Genomic DNA, 18,890 nt, shown 5'->3' with positions numbered 1-18,890 from the left:
ATGGCTAAGGTATTGAATAACTTTTTTGTTTCTGTCTTCACGGAGGGGACGTGAATAATTTGCCGGGTGTTAGCGATGGAAAGGTGGTAGGACTGGAGGATCGTAATGACATTACTGTTACTAGAGAGGCGGTGCTCGACAGACTGCAGGGGCTGATTGTGGACAAGTCCCCAGGACCGGATGGAATGCATCCGAGGGTTCTGAAAGAAATGGCGGAGGTGATAGTGGATGCCTTGGTGGTTATTTTCCAGACGTTGCTGGATTCTGGGGAAGTGCTGGAAGATTGGAAAGCGGCTAATGTTACGCCGTTGTTTAAGAAGGGTGCCAGGCAAAAGGCAGGAAATTATAGGCTGGTTAGTTTAACATCTGTTGTAGGTAAAATGTTAGAATCCGTCATCAAGGAGGAAATAACGAGGCATCTTGAGAGGAATTGCTTGATAGAGCAGACGCAGCACGGTTTCGTTAAAGGGAGGTCGTGTCTGACAAATTTACTGGAGTTCTATGAGGATGTGTCTAGGGCGGTGGATAGAGGAAAACCGGTGGATGTGGTCTTTCTGGATTTTCAGAAGGCGTTTGAACAAGGTACCTCACAGGAGGTTATTGCAGAAGGTCAGGGGACATGGAGTTGGGGGTAGGGTGTTAGCGTGGATAGAGGATTGGTTGTCAAATAGGAGGCAGAGAGTGGGGGTCAATGGGTGCTATTCGGATTGGCGGATGGTGACTAGTGGAGTGCCCCAGGGGTCGGTGCTGGGGCCTCAGCTATTTACCATTTATATAGATGATCTGGAGGAGGGAACCGAGTGTAGGGTGTCGAAATTTGCTGATGACACCAAGATTGGAGGAAAGGCAAATTGTGCAGAGGGTGTGGAGAGTCTACAGAAGGATCTAGATAGGCTGGGCGAATGGGCCAGGAAATGGCAAATGGAATTTAATGTTTGCAAGTGTGAGGTGGTCCACTTTGGTAGGAATAATGGTAGGAAGGATTATCGCTTACGTGGTGAAAAACTGCAGCAGGCGACGGTGCAGAGGGACCTCGGGGTCCTTGTGCATGAGTCGCAAAAACCCAGCTTGCAGGTGCAGCAGGTGATCAGGAAGGCGAATGGGATGCTGGCCTTCATAGCGAGGGGGATTGAATATAAAAGTAGGGAGGTCTTGCTGCAGCTGTATAGGGCATTGGTGAGGCCGCAGCTGGAGTACTGTGTGCAGTTTTGGGCGCCGTACTTACGCAAGGATATTTTGGCCTTGGAGGGAGTGCAGAGGAGGTTTACAAGGCTGATGCCGGAGTTGAGGGGGTTGAGCTATGAGGAGAGGCTGAATGAACTAGGCTTGTACTCGTTAGAGTTTAGAAGAATGAGGGGAGATCTCATTGAGACGTATAAGATGATGTATGGGATGGATAGGATAGAGGTAGAGAGACTCTTCCCGCTCAGAAAGGACAGTAGGACTAGGGGGCACAGCCTCAAGATAAAGGGGGGGCGGTTTAGAACGGAGTTGAGGAGGAACTTCTTCACTCAAAGGGTGGTGAATCTCTGGAATTCTCTGCCTGTTGAAGTGGTGGAGGCTACCTCGCTAAATATTTTTAAGACGCGGGTTGATGGGTTTTTGATAAGAGAGGGGATTAAGGGTTATGGGGAGAGGGCGGGAATGTGGAACTGAGCCACGACAGATCAGCCATGATCTTATTGAATGGCAGGGCAGGCTCGAAGGGCTAGATGGCCTACTCCTACTCCTATTTCTTATGTTCTTGCACTGGAGGGAGTGCAGAGCAGATTCAAAGGTTGATTCCAGAGTTCAAAGGGTTGGCTTATGAGGAGACCGAGTAGACTACAAAGAACAATAATCAGCCCGGGAAACAGGCCCTTCGGCCCAACGAGCCCGTGCCGCCATCTCAACACCACCAGTCCCCCTACTCCACCCACGACCCCTGTCTAATGTTTTATGGCCATCCAGATTGACGGAATCTGATTTAAGGACAATTTATTCCTGCCAATCAGCCTATCAGTACATCTTTGGGGTGTGGGAGGAAACCAGAGCACCCAGAGAAACCCCACGCAAGCACGGGGAGAATGCGCAAACTCCCACAGACACCGGCCAAATCCATGTGTCTGCACAGCAATCAGCGATAGTCACTGAGCTGTCGTCTTGCCCAGTATCTGGTCCAGTTTAGGCTCACTAACGACATGAAGCACTAGGCCAATCTTGAACAACCAAGAGCAGCCCCAGTACGACCCATCGCATGTATGCCCCTCGTTGGACACGAGGTGGACCGACTTAAAACCTGTGAATGAAAAGAGAAAAAACATTATTATCATACCATATCCATTTACATTACCAGGGACGCCCCAATGCTAATGACCCTTATTTAAAACAACCTCCTATGTCCACCCATCTCCAACCCAGTCATGTGCCTGTCTAAGTTACTCTTAAAGGACTCTAGCGTGTTTGCCTCCACCACCTTACTTGGCAGAGCATTCCAAACCCCCACTACCCTCTGTGTGAAAAACCTCTCTCTAATATCTGTGTTGTACCTCTCCCCCCTCACCTTAGGTCCATGGCCCCTTGTCCTACGTGTCTCTATCATAGGAAATAGCTTACCTCTGTTTACTCTATCTATACCCTTCATAATCTTATATACCTCTATTCGATCCCCCCTCAGTCAGCGTCTTTCAAGGGAAAAGAACCCCAATTTCTTCAATCTTTCCTCATACCCCAGTCCTTCCATACCAGGCAACATCCTGGTAAACCTCCTCTGCACTCTCTCCAGAGTCTCCACATCCTTCCGGTAGTAAGGCGACCAGAACTGGACGCAGTACTCTAAATGTGGCCTAACCAACGTTCTGTACAACTGCAACATTAGACTCCAGCTCTTATATTCTATACCCCTTCCTATAAAGGCTAACATACCATAGGCTTTCTTCACCACACTCTCCACTTGCACTGCCACCTTCAAAGACTTGTGCACATGCACCCCCAGGTCTCGCTGCGATTCTATATTCCTTACGGGCTTACCCTTTACCATATAACTCCCCCCTACATTATTCCGGCCAAAATGCATCACCTCACATTTATCCGGATTAAACTCCATTTGCCATGTATCTGCCCAATCAACCAGCCTATCAATATCCTGCTGTATTGCCAGACACTGCTCCTCACTGCCCGCCAATCCAGCCATCTTGGCGTCATCAGCAAATTCTACCAGATTCGTAAGGCAAGACTTCCCCTTGACAAAGCCATGCTGCATATCCTTAATCAGATCGCAACGCTCCAAGTGCGCACACATCCTATCCCTAAGCATCCTCTCCATCTACTTACCTACCACTGACATTAAGCTCACCGGCCTGTAGTTACCTGGGCTATCCCTCCGACCCTTTTTAAACAACGGTACCACATTCGCTATCCTCCAATCCTCTGGGACCTCACCTGTGTCCAAAGAAGAGACAAAGATTTGTGTCAGAGGCCCAGCAATCTCATCCCTCACCTCTCTAAGCAGCCTAGGATAAATGCAATTGGGCCCCGGAGATTTATCGGTTTTAATGCCATCTAAAAGCCCTAACACTTCTTCCCTCATAATCGATAGATCTTTCAATTGGTCTACCGCTCCCTCAATGACCGTACCAGACATCAAGCCCTTCTCCTTCGTGAATACTGACGCAAAGTATTCATTCAGGATCTCCCCCATTCCCTCTGCCTCTAAGCACAATTCCCCACATCTGTCCCTGAGAGGACTGATTTTACCCCTAGCCACCCTAGGAGTAAAACGCCTTTGGATTCTCCTTAACCCTACCTGCCAAAGCCATCTCATGCCCCCTCTTTGCTCTCCTAACTCCCTGTTTGAGATCCCTCCTACTCTCTCTGTATTCCTCCAACGCTCTCTCCATTCCCAGCTGCTTAGACCTGACATACGCCTCTCGTTTCTTCCTAACCAGGTCTTCTATATCTCTAGTAATCCATGGTTCCCTCATCCTACCTTTCCCATCCTTTCTCCTAACTGGCACATGCCTTTCCTGCACTCTTTGCAGTTTTCCCTTGAAAGACTCCCACATGCCTAACGTGGTCTTGCCTTCCAACAGCCTATCCCAGTCTGTATCCCTAAGCTCCTGCCTAATCCGGCTGTATCTAGCCTTCCCCCAATTTAGCACCCTCCCCTTAGGACAGCTGTCATCTTTTTCCATTCATATCCTAAAGTAGACGGAGTTGTGGTCACTATTAGCCACATGTTCGCCTACCGCAACCTCAACCACCTGACCCGGCTCATTTCCCAGAACTAAATCCAGTATCGCCCCCTCTCTAGTCGGGCTATCTACATACTGTTGCAAGGATCCTTCCAATACACATTTTATGGATTCCTCCCCATCAGACCCCCCAGCTCTAGGCACCTTCCAATCCACCCCAGGGAGATTAAAATGTCCCACTACAACAACCCTGTTCTTCCTACACTTATCCAAAATGTCCCTACATATACCCTCTTCCACTGCCTTTGGCTATCGGGCGGCCTATAGTACACTCCTTGCATAGTAATGGCCCCCTTCCTATTCCTCAACTCCACCCACAGAGACTCAATTCCCAACCCCTCCATGTTATCCTCCCTCTGCACCGCTGTGATCTGCTCCCTAACTAAGAGCGCCACTCCCCCTCCTCTTTTCAACCCTCCCCTATCACGCCTAAAACACTTATACCCTGGAATATTTAGCTACCAGTCCTGCCCCTCCTTTAACCACGTAGACTGGGACTATACTCATTGGAATTAGAAGAACGAGGAGGGATTTTATAGAAACATATAAAATTATGAAAGGAATAGATAAGATAGAAGTAGGGAGTTTGTTTCTATTGGCGGGTGAAACTAGAACTAGGGGGCATAGCCTCAAAATCAAGAGGAGCAGATTTAGGACTGAGATGAGGAGGAATATCTTCACGCAAAGGGTTATGAACCTGTTTAATTCCCTGCCCAGTGAAGCAGTTGAGGTTAACTCGTTGAATGTTTTTAAGGCAAAGCTAGATGGATTTTTGAACAGTAAAGAATTAAGGATTACGGTGAGCGGATAGGTAAGTGGAGCAGAGTCCACAAAAAGGTCAGCCATGATCTTATTGAATGGCACAACAGGCTTGAGGAGCCAAATGGTCTACTCATAAGAACATAAGAAATAGGAGCAGGAGTAGGCCACCTAGCCCTTCGAGCCTGCCCCACCATTCAATAACATCATGGCTGATCTGAAGTGCATCAGTTCCACTTTCCCGCTTTCTCCCCATAACCCTTAATTCCCTTGTCTGTCAAAAACCTATCTACCCGTGACTTAAATATATTTAGCGAGGTAGCCTCCACCACTTCAAAGAGCAGAGATAGTCCTGCTGTTCTTTTGTTCTTATGGTAAGTGTTTGCCTCCTATGCAGTCAACTGTGATAGCTAAGCAGCATGTTACACTTATTGTTCAGGTTGAGAAACTGTCAATAGTTTGGCTGGAGGATCAAAATCAATGCTGTACTCCTGTGAGTCTCAGCATAATTCAGGAAAAGAATGATAATCTAAAGAAGCAATAGGAAGAGTTCTAATGCTGAGCCTTTTAATGCAAGTAAGGGATGTGAGTAAAGTGAGGTCTTATTCGCAGAATATCAAGCTGCCAGTACTGGTGAGGAGGGAGCGCATGTTTTTGCTGAGACATTGACTGAAATCGTTGAAGAAGGTGGGTATTGTGTTCAGCAAGTTTTTAATGTTGATTAAACTGGATTCTTTGAAAAAAATACAGTTGTTACCTCACATTACCAAAGATGAGATATCCATGCCAGGTTACAAAGTTGCTAAAGGTCGTTCCTTGATGCCATCCTGCAGATAACTTTAAACATTTACTGTGTATCATTCAGAAAACCTCAGGGCTTTCAAGGATATTCCGAGTAATTTCCCCCAGTGATGCTGAAATCCAATCAGAAGATGTGGGTTAGTAGAAACATGGAGACATAGAAAAAAGGAACAGGAATAGGCCATTGCGTCCTTTGAGTTGCTCTGCCATTCAGTTTGATTGTGGCCGTTCCTCTTAACTTATTGCCACACTTCTGTGCTCTCTCCATATCCTTTGATGCCTTTAGAGTCTAGAAATCTATCTGTTCCCTTCTTAAATACATTCAGTGACTCGGCCTCCACCGCCTTCTGTAGCAGAGAATTCCGTTGGTTCACCATCCTCTGAGTGTTGAGGTTTCTCCTCATCTCAGTCCTAAATGGCCTACCCTTTGTTCTTGACTCATCAACCAGAGGGAACAGCATCCCTTTATCCAAATTTTATACATTTGTTAGATCCCCTTTCAATCTTCTAAATTCAAGTGAATACAGGCTCAGTCGATCCAATCTCCTCATACACCAATCCTATCAACCCAGAAATCATTCTGGTGATCCTTTGCTGTGCTTCTATATGAAAAATATAACTTTATTAGATAAGAAGACCAAAACTTCACACCACACTCCAGGTGTGGTCTCATTGAAGACTTGTACAGCTACAGGAAGACATCCTTGCTCCTGTAGTCAAGTCTTCTTGCAGTGAAGGCCAACAGACTATTTATCTTCCTAACTGCTTGCTGCGCCTGCATGCTAGCTTCCAGTGACTGGTGTACAAGGATATTCAGATCCCTTTATATGTCACCATTTCCCATTCTGTCACCATTTAAATAACATTGTGTTTATCCATCCAAAGTGAAAAACGTTATATCTATCCATGTTATACTGTATCTGCCATGTATTTGTACATTCATTCAACTTTTCTAAATCATCGTCAGCCTCTTAACAACCTTCTCACCACTCTAATTCCCTTCAAGGTTTTTGTCATTCACAAACTTGGAAATATTACATTTGATTTTCTCATCCAAATTGTTGGTATAAATTGTGAATAGCTGGGGCCCAAGCACCGAACACTGTGGGACCCCGCGAGTTAACCTGACATTTTGAAGACCTATTTTGTCTATTTCTTGTCTTCTAACCAAACCTGAATCCATGTCAAAATATTACCCCCAATTCCGTGTATTTCAATTTTTCACACCAATCTCTTATGTGGTACTTTATTAAAAGCTTTCTGAAAATCCAATACGTCATATCGATCCTTATTTATTGTACTAGTTACATCCTCAAAAAGCTCCAATTGGTTTGTCAAACATGGTTTTCCTTTAATAAATCTTTGTTGACTTTGTCTAATTCCACTGATGTTTTCCAAGTGCCCTGTTATCACATCCTTCATAATAGACTCTTGCATTTTCTCTACTACTCAATGGGCCAAATGGCCTCCTCCTGTAGATTCTATGATACTGATGTTAGGCTAACTGGCCTGTAATTCCCAGTTTTCTCTATCCCACCTTCATCTTTGAGAATTAGTTTAACCGTCATTTTGTGCCAAGCATTGGGATTGTGCAGCAGAAACAGTCATGCATTTTACATACTCTGCTTCAACTCTCCAGGTCATGTAACCATCCCTGATGATATGCATCCTGATATCAAAGTAGTCTTTCTGCGCCACCCACCACCCAACATCACCTCACTGTTGCAACTCATGGACCAAGGGGTGATTGCACTTTGTAAAACTTACTACCATAGGCATATATTTGTCCAGGCCTTCAGGGAAACTGCGAAAGAAGGTAGACCAACTCTCGAGGAATTCTGGAAGTGCTTCAACATTTACCATGCAGTTAAGAACATAGGTGAAGCATGCAATTACATTTGTATGTTGTTTGGAGAAAATTGTGTTTTGAGTTGGTATATGACTTCCAAGGCTTTATGGACACTGTTGAAGAGGTGACCAGAAATGTTAGCAAAATGGGCAAAGAACTCAACTTAGACATAGCATCAGAGGATGTTTATGGTTTGCTGGCTTCAGATTCGGAAAAATTAACCAATGAAAACCAGATTGAATTGGAACAGCAACAAGTGGCAGGGGAAGAAGATACACCCTCTGTTGAAGAGATTCCTGCTTGTAAAGTCACGTGTTGAGGCATTTCAACATTTGGAAGTGGCCATGTTCCTGTTTGAGGAATGTGACTCCCGACATTGAATGCAGTGCACCAGTGAATAGGGGCATTTACAACATGTCCAGCTGTTACAGCAAAATTTACAAGGAGAAGACAAGAACACCTGTCCAAACTTCCTCCAAGAAAACGGAGAAGACTTTAGAAAAAAACTGAAGGCAAGAATCCGAAGAAGGCTCTGCCAACAATCCTTCAAAATCTCTAACCAAAGGCCATGCCCACCCATGAGCCCAGGAATTATGAAGAGAAATTTTGTTAAATTTTAAAAATAGTCTGTGCTTTTTAGATAATTTGTTGATAATGTGCAGTGGACAGTGCAGTACAGTATACACCTGTACAATTCGATTTTTTTTTTTAGAACATAGAACAGTACAGCTCAGTACAGGCCCTTCAGCCCTCGATGTTGTGCTGAGCTATGTCCGAACCCAAGATTAAGCTATCCCACTCCCTATCATTCTGGTGTGCTCCGTGTGTCTATCCAGTAACCGCTAGGAAGTTCCTAAAGTGTCTGACTCCACTATCACAGCAGGCAGTGCATTCCACACCCCAACCACCGTCTGAGTAAAGAACCTACCTAGGACATCCCTCCTATATCTCCCACCATGAATCTTATAGTTATACCCCCTAGTAACAGCTACTCGAAGAATGGACTTTCAGAGACTATTTCTATCTATCCCCCTCATCATCTTATAAACTTCTATTAAGTTTAGGTTGATAAATAGGTTACTGTTATTATATCACTCATCTATAATTCACTTGATTACAAAATTCTGGATTATTTTGTGTAAAATAGGTTATCGAGCCTTGGTTCAGGAACCAATTCCCATCCATAATTTTGTTCTTATGGGAAAACCAATTCTGAGTTATGATGTTTCAATTTAAGGTGCAGTTTACAGGAACGAACTCTGTCATAGATCTGAGGATTGCCTGTACTGCAATGCCCATGGTCATGGATAACATATTGCATGATAACATCATGGACAATACATTAATGTGATTCTAATGGTCATGGAGGTCCATATCATGGACAACTCACTGCTGCCATCCTCATGACCATGGACAACACAGTACTACAGTGCCCATGTCATGGATAACACACTGGTGCCATTCCCATGATCTGCACAGCGCATTCTTGCAATGCCCATGGTCACAGACAGTACATTGCTGTCATGCCTCCTGTCATGGACAACGCATAAATGTGATCCCATGGTCACAGACAACATATTGCTGCTGTGCCCATGGTCAGCAAGTGTTCCTGAATTACAGATGAGCATTTGAAAGAATCAGGTTGACTTGACAACTTATGGTTTAAGCATTCTTCTGGAGTTCTGATTTGCCTTTTAACAACTTTAAATTATTCTTACAGGGAACTATATCTTGAATTATTTGGCATCTTGCCCAAAGCTGGAACCCTTCGTGATCCAGGCATTGGTCCAGCTTATAGCTAAGATTACCAAAATGGGATGGTTTGAAGTCCGGAAAGACAAGCTTGCCTTCAGGGAAGTGATTGTTGATGTTACCAAATTCCTACAGGTAAGATGCATTAATATTATGTGCTATTAAACAAAACTACTTCAAGCTTTGCAATTATTCTACATGCATTTTGTATGTTAAGAGCACTAAGCAGTGTAGCACTGGTGGTTTGGACTTATTGCTGCACTCAGTGATTAGAGCATTTTGAGATAATGAATTAAAAGTGCAGTGCAGAGGTTTCCCAGTTGAGGCTTGTCCAATGAGAAACTAATACATACACAACAGCAAGGTGGAAGGAGAGTGTCTGTGAAAAATGCTAGTTAGAGTTGACACTAGACGAGAGATGCATTTGTCCTCTTAACCTGGCTGAAATACTCCTCGGAACTTGCTACCACAGGGAGTAATTGAAAGCTAGATGTAGGAGAAACTTGTTTAATTTGGTAATCACATCTAAACAACATAGAAGAAAACTAAAAGTAAAGTTGGCAAGAAAAACTTAAAGAAGAGTGGAAGTCCTGAAGAAAGCTCATCATCAAAGGGAGAAAGGAATAGCAGGATATATTGAGAGGATTAGATCAAGAGAGTTGAGAGGAGGTTCATATAGAACATAAACACAAGCCAAATGGCCTGTATCTTTGTTCAAGTACTTTGTAATTATTGGACAATGGCTTGCTTTGCAAAGCACTAAAGTTGCTGATGATGACAATGGGGTAGAGCTTGTTTCAGGATACCCACTCTTCTATCAACTTTTCTAGCTAATTTTACTGTTAGTTTGCTTCAGTGTAAATTGGATATGATGATCAAACTAAACAAGTTGGACATGTGCAGCCTAATAACTAATAGGCAGCTGAATTATGTAATTTGTCAATCAGTTATTCTCAAAACTGAAGATAAAGTTTACCTATATATATAAAAACTAAAAATTCTGGGAAAACCCAGCAGATCTGGCAGTATCTATGGAGAGAGAAGCAAAGTTAACATTTTGAGTCCAATAAGACTTCTTTGGAACTGGAGAGAGGTAGAAATATGATGAGTTTTAGGGTGTTGTAAAAGAGGGAGGGGCAAGATGAATGAAATAGAAGAATGTTTGTCTGGAGTTCTACACGACAACGTTCCGATGAGACAGGGAGGTTTTGGTAGGTTACAGGAACCGTAGAGCACGAAAATTGTATCAAATTGAGTCAAAAAGAACAGAAAAGCATACAAAAGGTTCAGGGAGCTCGGTAATGTCAGGGATCTAGAGGAATATACAGCTTGTAAGAAGGAACTTAAGAAGGAAATTAGGAGAGCCAGAAGGGGTCATGAGAAGGCCTTGGCAGGTAAGATTAAGGAACACCTTAAGGCGATTTACAAATATGTGAAGAGTAAAAGGATGAGATGTGAAGGAATAGGACCTATAAAATGTGAAGGTGGGAAAGTTTGTATAGAATTGGTAGAAATAGCAGAGGTGCTTAATGAATACTTTACTTCGGTATTCACCGTGGAAAAAGATCTTGGTGGTTGTAGTGCAGGCTTGCGGCGGACTGAAAAGCTTGAGTATGTGGACATACTCAAGCTTTTGAATAGCATCAAGATAGATAAGTCGCTGGGACCAGATGGGTTGTACCCCAGGTTACTGTGGGAGGCGAGGGAAGAGATTGCAGAGCCTCTGGCGATGATCTTTGTGTCATCGATGGAGACGGGAGAGGTTCTGGAGGATTGGAGGATTGTGAATGTGGTTCCTATGTTCAAGAAAGGAAATAGAGATAGCCCAGAAAATTAACAATAGGTGATTCTAACCTCAGTGGTAGGTAAGTTGATGGAGAAGATCCTGAGAGACAGGATTTATGAACATTTAGAGAAGTATAGTATGATCAAAAGTAGTCAGCATGGCTTTGTCAAAGGCAGATCGTGCCTTACGAGCCTGGTTGAGTTTTTTGAAAATGTGACTAAACACATTAACGAAGGAAGAGCAGTGGATGTGGTTTATATGGACTTCACCAAGGTGCTCGATAAGGTCCCCCATGCAAGGCTTATTAAAAAAGTGAGGAGGCATGGGATCCAAGGGGATGTTGCTTTGTGGATCCAAAACTGGCTTGCCCGCAGAAGGCAGAGAGTGGTTGTAGATGGGTCTTCTTCTGCATGGAGGTCGGTCACCAGTGGAGTGCCCCAGGGATCTATTCTGGGACCCTTGCTGTTTGTGATTTTTATAAATGACCTGGATGGGGAAGTGCAGGGATGGATTGGTAAGTTTGCCGATGACATGAAGGTTGGAGGTGTTGTGGATAGTTTGGAGGGATGTCAGAAGTTACAGCATGACATAGATCGGATGCAAGACTGGGCGGAGAAGTGGCAGATGGACTTCAACCCGGATAAATGTGTGATGGTTCATTTTGACAGGTCCAATGGGATGAAGGAATATAATATTAAGAGTAAGACTCTTAGCAGTGTGGAAGAACAGAAGGATCTTGGGGTCCAGGTTCATAGGACTCTCAAATCGGCTTCGCAGGAGAAGGATGTGGTTAAGAAGGCGTATGGTGTACTGGCCTTCGTCAGTCGAGGAATTAAGTTTAGGAGTCGGGGGATAATGCTGCAGCTGTGTAAGACCCTAGTCAGACCCCACTTGGGGTACTGTGCTCAGTTCTGGTCGCCTCATTACAGGAAGGATGTGGAAGCCATAGAAAGGGTGCAGAGGAGATGTACAAGAATGTTACCTGGATGCCTTATGAGGATAGGTTGAGAGAGCTCAGTCTTTTCTCCTTGGAGAGACGAAGGATGAGAGGGGACCTGATAGAGGTGTATAAGATGTTGAGAGGTATTGTTCGGGCTTTGAGAGGTATTCTCAGAGGCTTTTTCCCAGGGCTGAAATGACTGTCACAAGAGGACACAGGTTTAAGGTGCTGGGGAGTAGGTACAGAGGAGATGTCAGGAGTAAGTTTTTCACTCAGAGGGTGGTGGGTGAGTGGAATCGGCTGCCGTCAGTGGTGGTGGAGGCAAATTCGATAGGATCTTTTAAGAGACTTCTGGATGAGTACATGGGACTTAATAGGATTGAGGGTTATAGGTAAGCCTAGTAGGTAGAGATATGATCGGCGCAACTTGTGGGCTGAAGGGCCTGTTTGTGCTTTAGGTTTCCTGTGATAAGATATGAGAGGCAGCAGAGATAAAAAGGATGCTATGGAACACAAAACAAGTGAGTGGCAATGGTAGTATTAAAGTCGAAAGCTTTGATCCAGAGAGGTGTTGTTACAGACAAGAGGGATGTTAAAACTGAAATAGACCTGATTTTCCCTCTCACCATCTGTTCATGAACAGAAAGATGTTCTTTGATTTGTTCCCCCTTTTCTAAGCAGTGGTGCATTTCCCAACCCCTCAGTTTTGTTGTGATCCAACTTCTATTAATAAACCCTCAGGGAACTCAAAATAGAATGAATTCAGGCAGCTTGTTCAAACACTGAAATGTGGGAGGAGAGTAGCAACATTGCCTCTTTTTTACTCATACAGTAAAAGAGGGATAGAAAGCGAAAAATTTACCGAACAAAGACCACATAGAAAAAAAATTGTTTCATGTGTGTCCCGAGTCTAGAATCAAAGTCCAATGGTGTATTCTGACACAAAAGCTTGACAGGCTTAACTGGGGCTGGATAATTCAATTTTTCAATAGAGTCAAGTCAAGATTATTTATTAATCACAAGTAGATTATATTAACACTGCAATGAAATTACTGTGAAAATCCTTTGATCGCCACACTCCGGCATCTGTTTGGGTACACAGACGGGGAATTTAAGCATAGCCAATGCACCTAACAAGCCTGTCTTCTGAACTGTGGGAGGAAACTGGAGCACCCAGAGGAAACTTCTGTAGACACAGGGACAATATGCAGACTCTGCACAGACAGTAACCCAAGCCAGGAATTAAACCTGGGACCCAAGCGCTGTGAGACAACAGTGCTAACCACTGTGCCACCATGCCGCTTGAATAGTTGACTTCCACAATGAGATAGGCATGCAAAGATGAATTAGCCTTGTCGGCAACGATATAGAAATCCCAGTAGAAACAGGATAAACCAGGCCAGACATTCAAACCTGGACAGGAGGTGGTGAGGGGGGGTGGTGGGGTTGGGGTTGGGGTTTGGGGGGGTGGGGGTGAGGGGGGTGGGGGGGCGTGGAGGGGGCGGAGTTGATTAGTTGGAGGGGAATTGTGGGGGCGGGGTTAATGTTTCAACCATGAAGTCTTAAAGGGAGATTGCAGGGTTTTTTGTCCCAGTAGATGAAACCACACCAGCTGGCCAGGTCTGGCTTATGAAAACAAATGGTCTTTATATGATTCCCTTTAAATTTGGTCTCTACCGTCTCGCAGGGGTTGTTTGGGTCTCTTCAGGTATAGCAAGATGCAAACTTCTGCTAAATAGCCCCCTTTGTTCAGGGTCACAGGCATAAGTTCAGCTATTTTAAGAAGTCTTTCTCCATTATTAAAATTTTAGAAATTACGCATGAGGAAATATATAATACATATTTTGTAAAAGTATATAGCCCCAGAGAGTGTTAGTAACAAAATAAAGGTCAGCACTGTCTGACAGCAAAAAACATCAGAACAAGATACAGACAGGCACTTATTATCTGTCTAATTTGTTTATTATCTCCTGAAATAGTTTCACTTGACATTTTTCCCATTTCGTGGGGGAGTTGAACCAGTGTAGGATCATAAATAATGAGCATATCATTACTTCTGGATAATGATGTTCAGCAGCTGATTGCTGAAGACAAGAATCACAAGAACTGGGAACCTGGCTTTTGTTAAAATGAGAATCAGACCTCTGTTTGGCTTGTTGAACCATTAAATGAACCCAGTTTGTGTTAGTGTTAGATTGGACCAAGATAGAGAATTTGATAAGTTCAGTCGATTTTCCAAAATGGAGAGTGTCAATTAGCTGCTGATTTAGTTCAAAACAGGGTAAATCATTCTTAATTTAGGAAAAACAAGATACTGTTATGGTCAGGAAAGCAAACCCAAAAAGGCTAGATAAAGGATGGAATCAGAGAAATGAACTATCACAGACCGAAATTGAGTTAATTTATTTTTTACCTCACCAAAGCTGGAAAGTATGATAAAGTTCATTGGCTTGTTATTTTACTCAGGAGTTTCCAACTTCTAATGGCCTCTTAGAAGTTCCTAAGCTTGATATTCTAGATCACAATTGAAATCTCAGTGGACATCGGTAAAACAGAGGTGGGGACCAAGTCCCAGCAGCTGAATGACAGATGTAAACATTACGGAATTTGCCAATGTTTCTTTGCCAGCAGACTCTGGCAGCTGAATCATATATCAATAAATCTCTGTCAATAAAGTGGTAGCCAGGGCTGTCATATCCCAGTGGTCATTGCTACTACAGAAATTTCATGCATCTACCAGGGCTCCATAGAACATAGAACATTACAGCGCAGAACAGGCCCTTCGGCCCACGATGTTGCGCCGACCAGTTAAAAAAAACAATGACCCACTAATCTAAACCAATCCCTTTTCCTCCATGTCCTTCCCAGACCAGACTTTCCATAATGGTCAGCAGGTTTAAGTTCCTTAAAGGTTTTGACTTCTTTAAAGCAACCATAGTGCTTAAAATTTCTCTAAAACTGTTCTATTCACTTTGGCAGCCAGCTTTTAATAGTGTATCAACAGTTACTTTCGTAGATGGTTTGACATTATATGATCAACCCATGTCCTTTTCTTTCGACTGGCCTTTGTAACTACGCACCTAATATGTAGTCATGCCTTTCCATCCCCTAGCCTGCTTTATTGCTTCTTCATTCTGCCTCTTGCTGAAACTGCACTTGCCATCATGAACTCCTCCTCTCCCTTTTCATTTGTGAAGTCCATCACCACTCTGTGGCATATATCTATTCCTTACCATTTCTTGCTCTCAAATTGCCACCACCACTTTAACGCTTGCTGCACCCAAGTATTATTAGTTTTCCAACTATTAGTTTCACTTCTTCCCTTTCATCTAGCCCTTGCATTATCTTCTGCTGCCTGACATCCTCAAAGAAATTGTGTGGATCAGCCAATGGCTCAAAGGTTGGGATTTTATTTGCGATTTCGGCCAATTGTGCCACCATAACTGGGGTCGTTTATGTAACAGCTGGGCCCTGAGACTCTCCTACCCGACGTTCAGTCGTCACTGGGTGCGTGGGACTGGAGCTGAATCTGGGGCGCGGTGGATATGACTTTCCCTGGGAAAGTTGGTGGTGGACCCCAATCCTTGGTTCGCGTAATGTAAAGTTTAGCATTCTCCTTTAACTCTCCGCATTCTCCATCTCCTCTTCCTCTACTGTCCTGAAGGTATACATAAATCCGTTTTGAACTGATAATCGGGATTCCAGCCGTGAAATTTCTCACTGGCGTTTGGAGTGGTCAGCAGTTGTCTGTCTCTGTTCTTTACTGGCTTGATGTAGCGCTTTTATTGTCGCCTGTAGATCGGTGCACTTAGCTTCCAATCATACTACCGCCAGCTCGGCTTCACCTTTCGCCAAGACAGCATGCTGGGTGTCTTGGTAGGCTGTCTAATACTGGATTTGAAAATTGCCCAGATGTAATAAATTTGCCTGGTTGGTTCTCTTTAATACATGTACCTCTCTGTCCTTTTCGGCTCTTATTTGCTCTGTCTTCTCCTGCTGCTGTTTCTTTAGTTTCTTAATCTCCTCCTCCTTTTCCTCCTGTGCCTGTTTCGATTCCTCCAGTTCCTTACGAATTGTCTTTAATACTTTTTCTGTTCCTAGCAGCTGTCCTAGCAGCTCACTATGGCAGTTGCTTTCTCACATTTGTCTGCACGTTTTCCCTGAACTTTCCTCTGATCGTCCCAATACTTTTGCCCTAGGGATCCCAGTCCCGTCTCAGTATTGGCACAAAATTCTGCCCATAGAGGCCATCCTTTCTTCTTAATATATTCCCTGATTTTTGTTTCCCATATGGAACACATCTCTGTCTCTGTGCTGTTTCCTGCCATCCTGTATTCAATGACAAGGGGTAGGGACTTGACTGGACTGCGGGTACGGCTTTGGGCGATGTTCCAGTCCTAATCCCTCCAGATTCTAATGTAAACCTATGGAGTTTACCCTATCCTCCTTGTTAGTAACAATTGTTAGAATGCACAATAAACAATTTCCTATGAGTATTATTTGTCCAATAAGGAGTTTATACCTTTTGGCTCTGAGTTTTAAATAATCGTTCAATATAGATTTTGTGGGATCCGATATCAGAGCAACAAGGTTACTTCTTGTCAATGTCCCGGCAGAGTCGCCAATTGTTGTGCCTGCCGCACAGTCTGTTTTAACCCTTATACGATGGACAAAGAATTGTGAGTAGACTTCTTGTTAGTACAGTCAATATTTATTTAAAACACTCAATCAAAAATCACTTACCCAACCAACAATAAGTTATCTTAAAGAAAATAGTGAAGTTCAAGTCTAATATGAGACCTTGACTTAACTTTGTGTGACTGGCAAGCACCCAAGCAGATATTGGCCTTTATCTGTGCGCTGGTCTCCGTAGTCCTCTGCGTAGTCTGGTTCTTTGGTCTGGTCTGGTGCTATGGCTCTGATCTTCCTTCCTTCTTGGTTGTAGTGGCTTTCCTCGTGCTGGTTGTTGCTGGCGACGATCACTGTAGTTGTAGCTCGTTCGTGGGGTCAGAGAGAGATTCTTGGGTGTGCAGCATCTTTATACCCCGTTGGGTTCTGCGCCCCTTTTGGCCATTGCCAGTCAATCAATCAGGACTTGATCACCCTGATCGATAAAGCCCAATCGGGTGCTGCACACCAATCTCTGGGTGCGTCTCCAACGGCCATGTCTGTCGGTGCTGGGGACACCTCCCTCCCAAATAAGGGGTTACGGCGCCCCTATGTCTGGTAAAAACCCAGTTTGACCAGTCAGCCCCTTTTTGTCCTGGAGATGACCCATATCCTGTGTATTCAGTCATCGGAGTTGCAGCTTGTTTGTCTCTGTCTTTTAGGCGGCAGCCTGCTGTTTTAGTTTTTGCCCAATTGTTCCAGAAGTCTTTACAAATTGCCATTTTTGGTGGCACGTTTGGTTACAGAAGTGATTGCTTCAGTGTGCTGTAATGTTACCAGAACTTTAGCCTCTAAAATCTTCACAGTCGTTTGTAGGCTGTCGTTGTTGTGTCACCGGTGTGGTGTGTTTTCCACTGTCACTGTGCAGTTAAGTTTTACCTGTGTCATTTGATAATGTCTGTGTGATTTCTTGTGTGAACTTGAAATGGATCTTTAGAAAGTTTATTAAATAACCACCTTGAGTAGACATTAAGCTTTTATAAAACATTCAATAGTGCTGCAATTTAATTGGTGTGTGGCAGAGTTTTACTATTTTGGTTTCCTGTTTGTGTTCTTGCATGAAATATATGTGTTTTCAGCAGCAGACAATAGTGATGCTATTGTGCCACCAAATGCTTCTACATACCTAACAGATTTTAAAATAGGAGGGCTAATTTCTTGAAAGAAAAATGATCGAGGACTATGTGATGGCTCACTATTTTGAGCCGAATGGTACTTTTAGTCCTTAAAATTTCTGTGTTGTAATTTTTTTGAAGGTAACATATTGGCAAGGATGCTCCATATAAACATTACAACTTCACCAGTCATGCCTAAAATAGTGCTGTTGTTGTGTTAGAAATGTCAATTGCATGGCATCCAACAATCATGGCAGAGCAGTTGGGCACACTTCACAGAATCATTACAGTGCAGGAGGACATTCAGCCCATCACACCTTCAGTGGCACTCCGAATGAGCAGTTAGTTCTCTTAGTGCCATTCTCTTGCATTCTCCCTATAACCTTGCACATTCTTCCTTTTTAGATAACAGCCTTTTGAATTCTCCGATTGAAGTTCCCCCTCCAAAGTCTCAGGCAGTGCAATACAGAGCTTAACCACTCACTGTGTGAGAAAGATTTTTTCTCAAAAAACGTTTTGCTGCTTTAGCCAATTACATTACAACTGCGTCCTCTCATTCTTGAACCTTTCACAAGTGAGAGTAGTTTCTCATGTCTACTCATCCAGACCCCTCATGATTTTCAAATTTTTGTTATTGTTTGTTATGTGATTTGAAAAAACTGTTTTTTAACATCATGTGCCTGTATGAGCAATCATGCTTCTGCTGCTTTCAGTTATTGAATTCTTGTGTTAACTCATATTTAAACCATATTTTAATGTCTGTTTTAGGGCAGTGTGGAACACTGTATGATCGGTGTGATGATCTTGTCTGAACTTACACAGGAAATGAACATGGTACGCATACAATTCTTATAATAACTTACATTTTTTTAAGAGTTACTAGATGATGTTTCGTAGCTTTGTCAAGATATGTCAAGATTAATTGCAGTATTCAAGCAACCTAGTAAGAACTGGACTAAAATGGGGAACAGGAGGAAGGGGAGGGAAT

The 18,890-nt window shown here is 43.5% G+C and overlaps 1 protein-coding gene across 1 annotated transcript in view; it reads left to right on the top strand.

Annotated features, from left to right (window-relative positions):
• The window catches only part of LOC145351309 (ran-binding protein 17-like), a 925,757-nt gene that overhangs the window by 171,103 nt on the left and 735,764 nt on the right, over positions 1-18,890 (top strand). The window contains exons 4-5 of the mRNA XM_080200932.1: positions 9,362-9,528; positions 18,671-18,736. Coding sequence (XP_080057058.1) covers positions 9,362-9,528; positions 18,671-18,736 — 233 coding nt within the window. The remainder of the gene's footprint in view (positions 1-9,361; positions 9,529-18,670; positions 18,737-18,890) is intronic.

This window comes from Carcharhinus amblyrhynchos, chromosome 13 (assembly GCF_965287045.1).
Source record: "Carcharhinus amblyrhynchos chromosome 13, sCarAmb.v2.hapA, whole genome shotgun sequence".
In the NCBI taxonomy this organism is placed as follows: Eukaryota; Metazoa; Chordata; class Chondrichthyes; order Carcharhiniformes; family Carcharhinidae; genus Carcharhinus; species Carcharhinus amblyrhynchos.
This window is presented reverse-complemented; position numbering and strand designations above follow the sequence as displayed.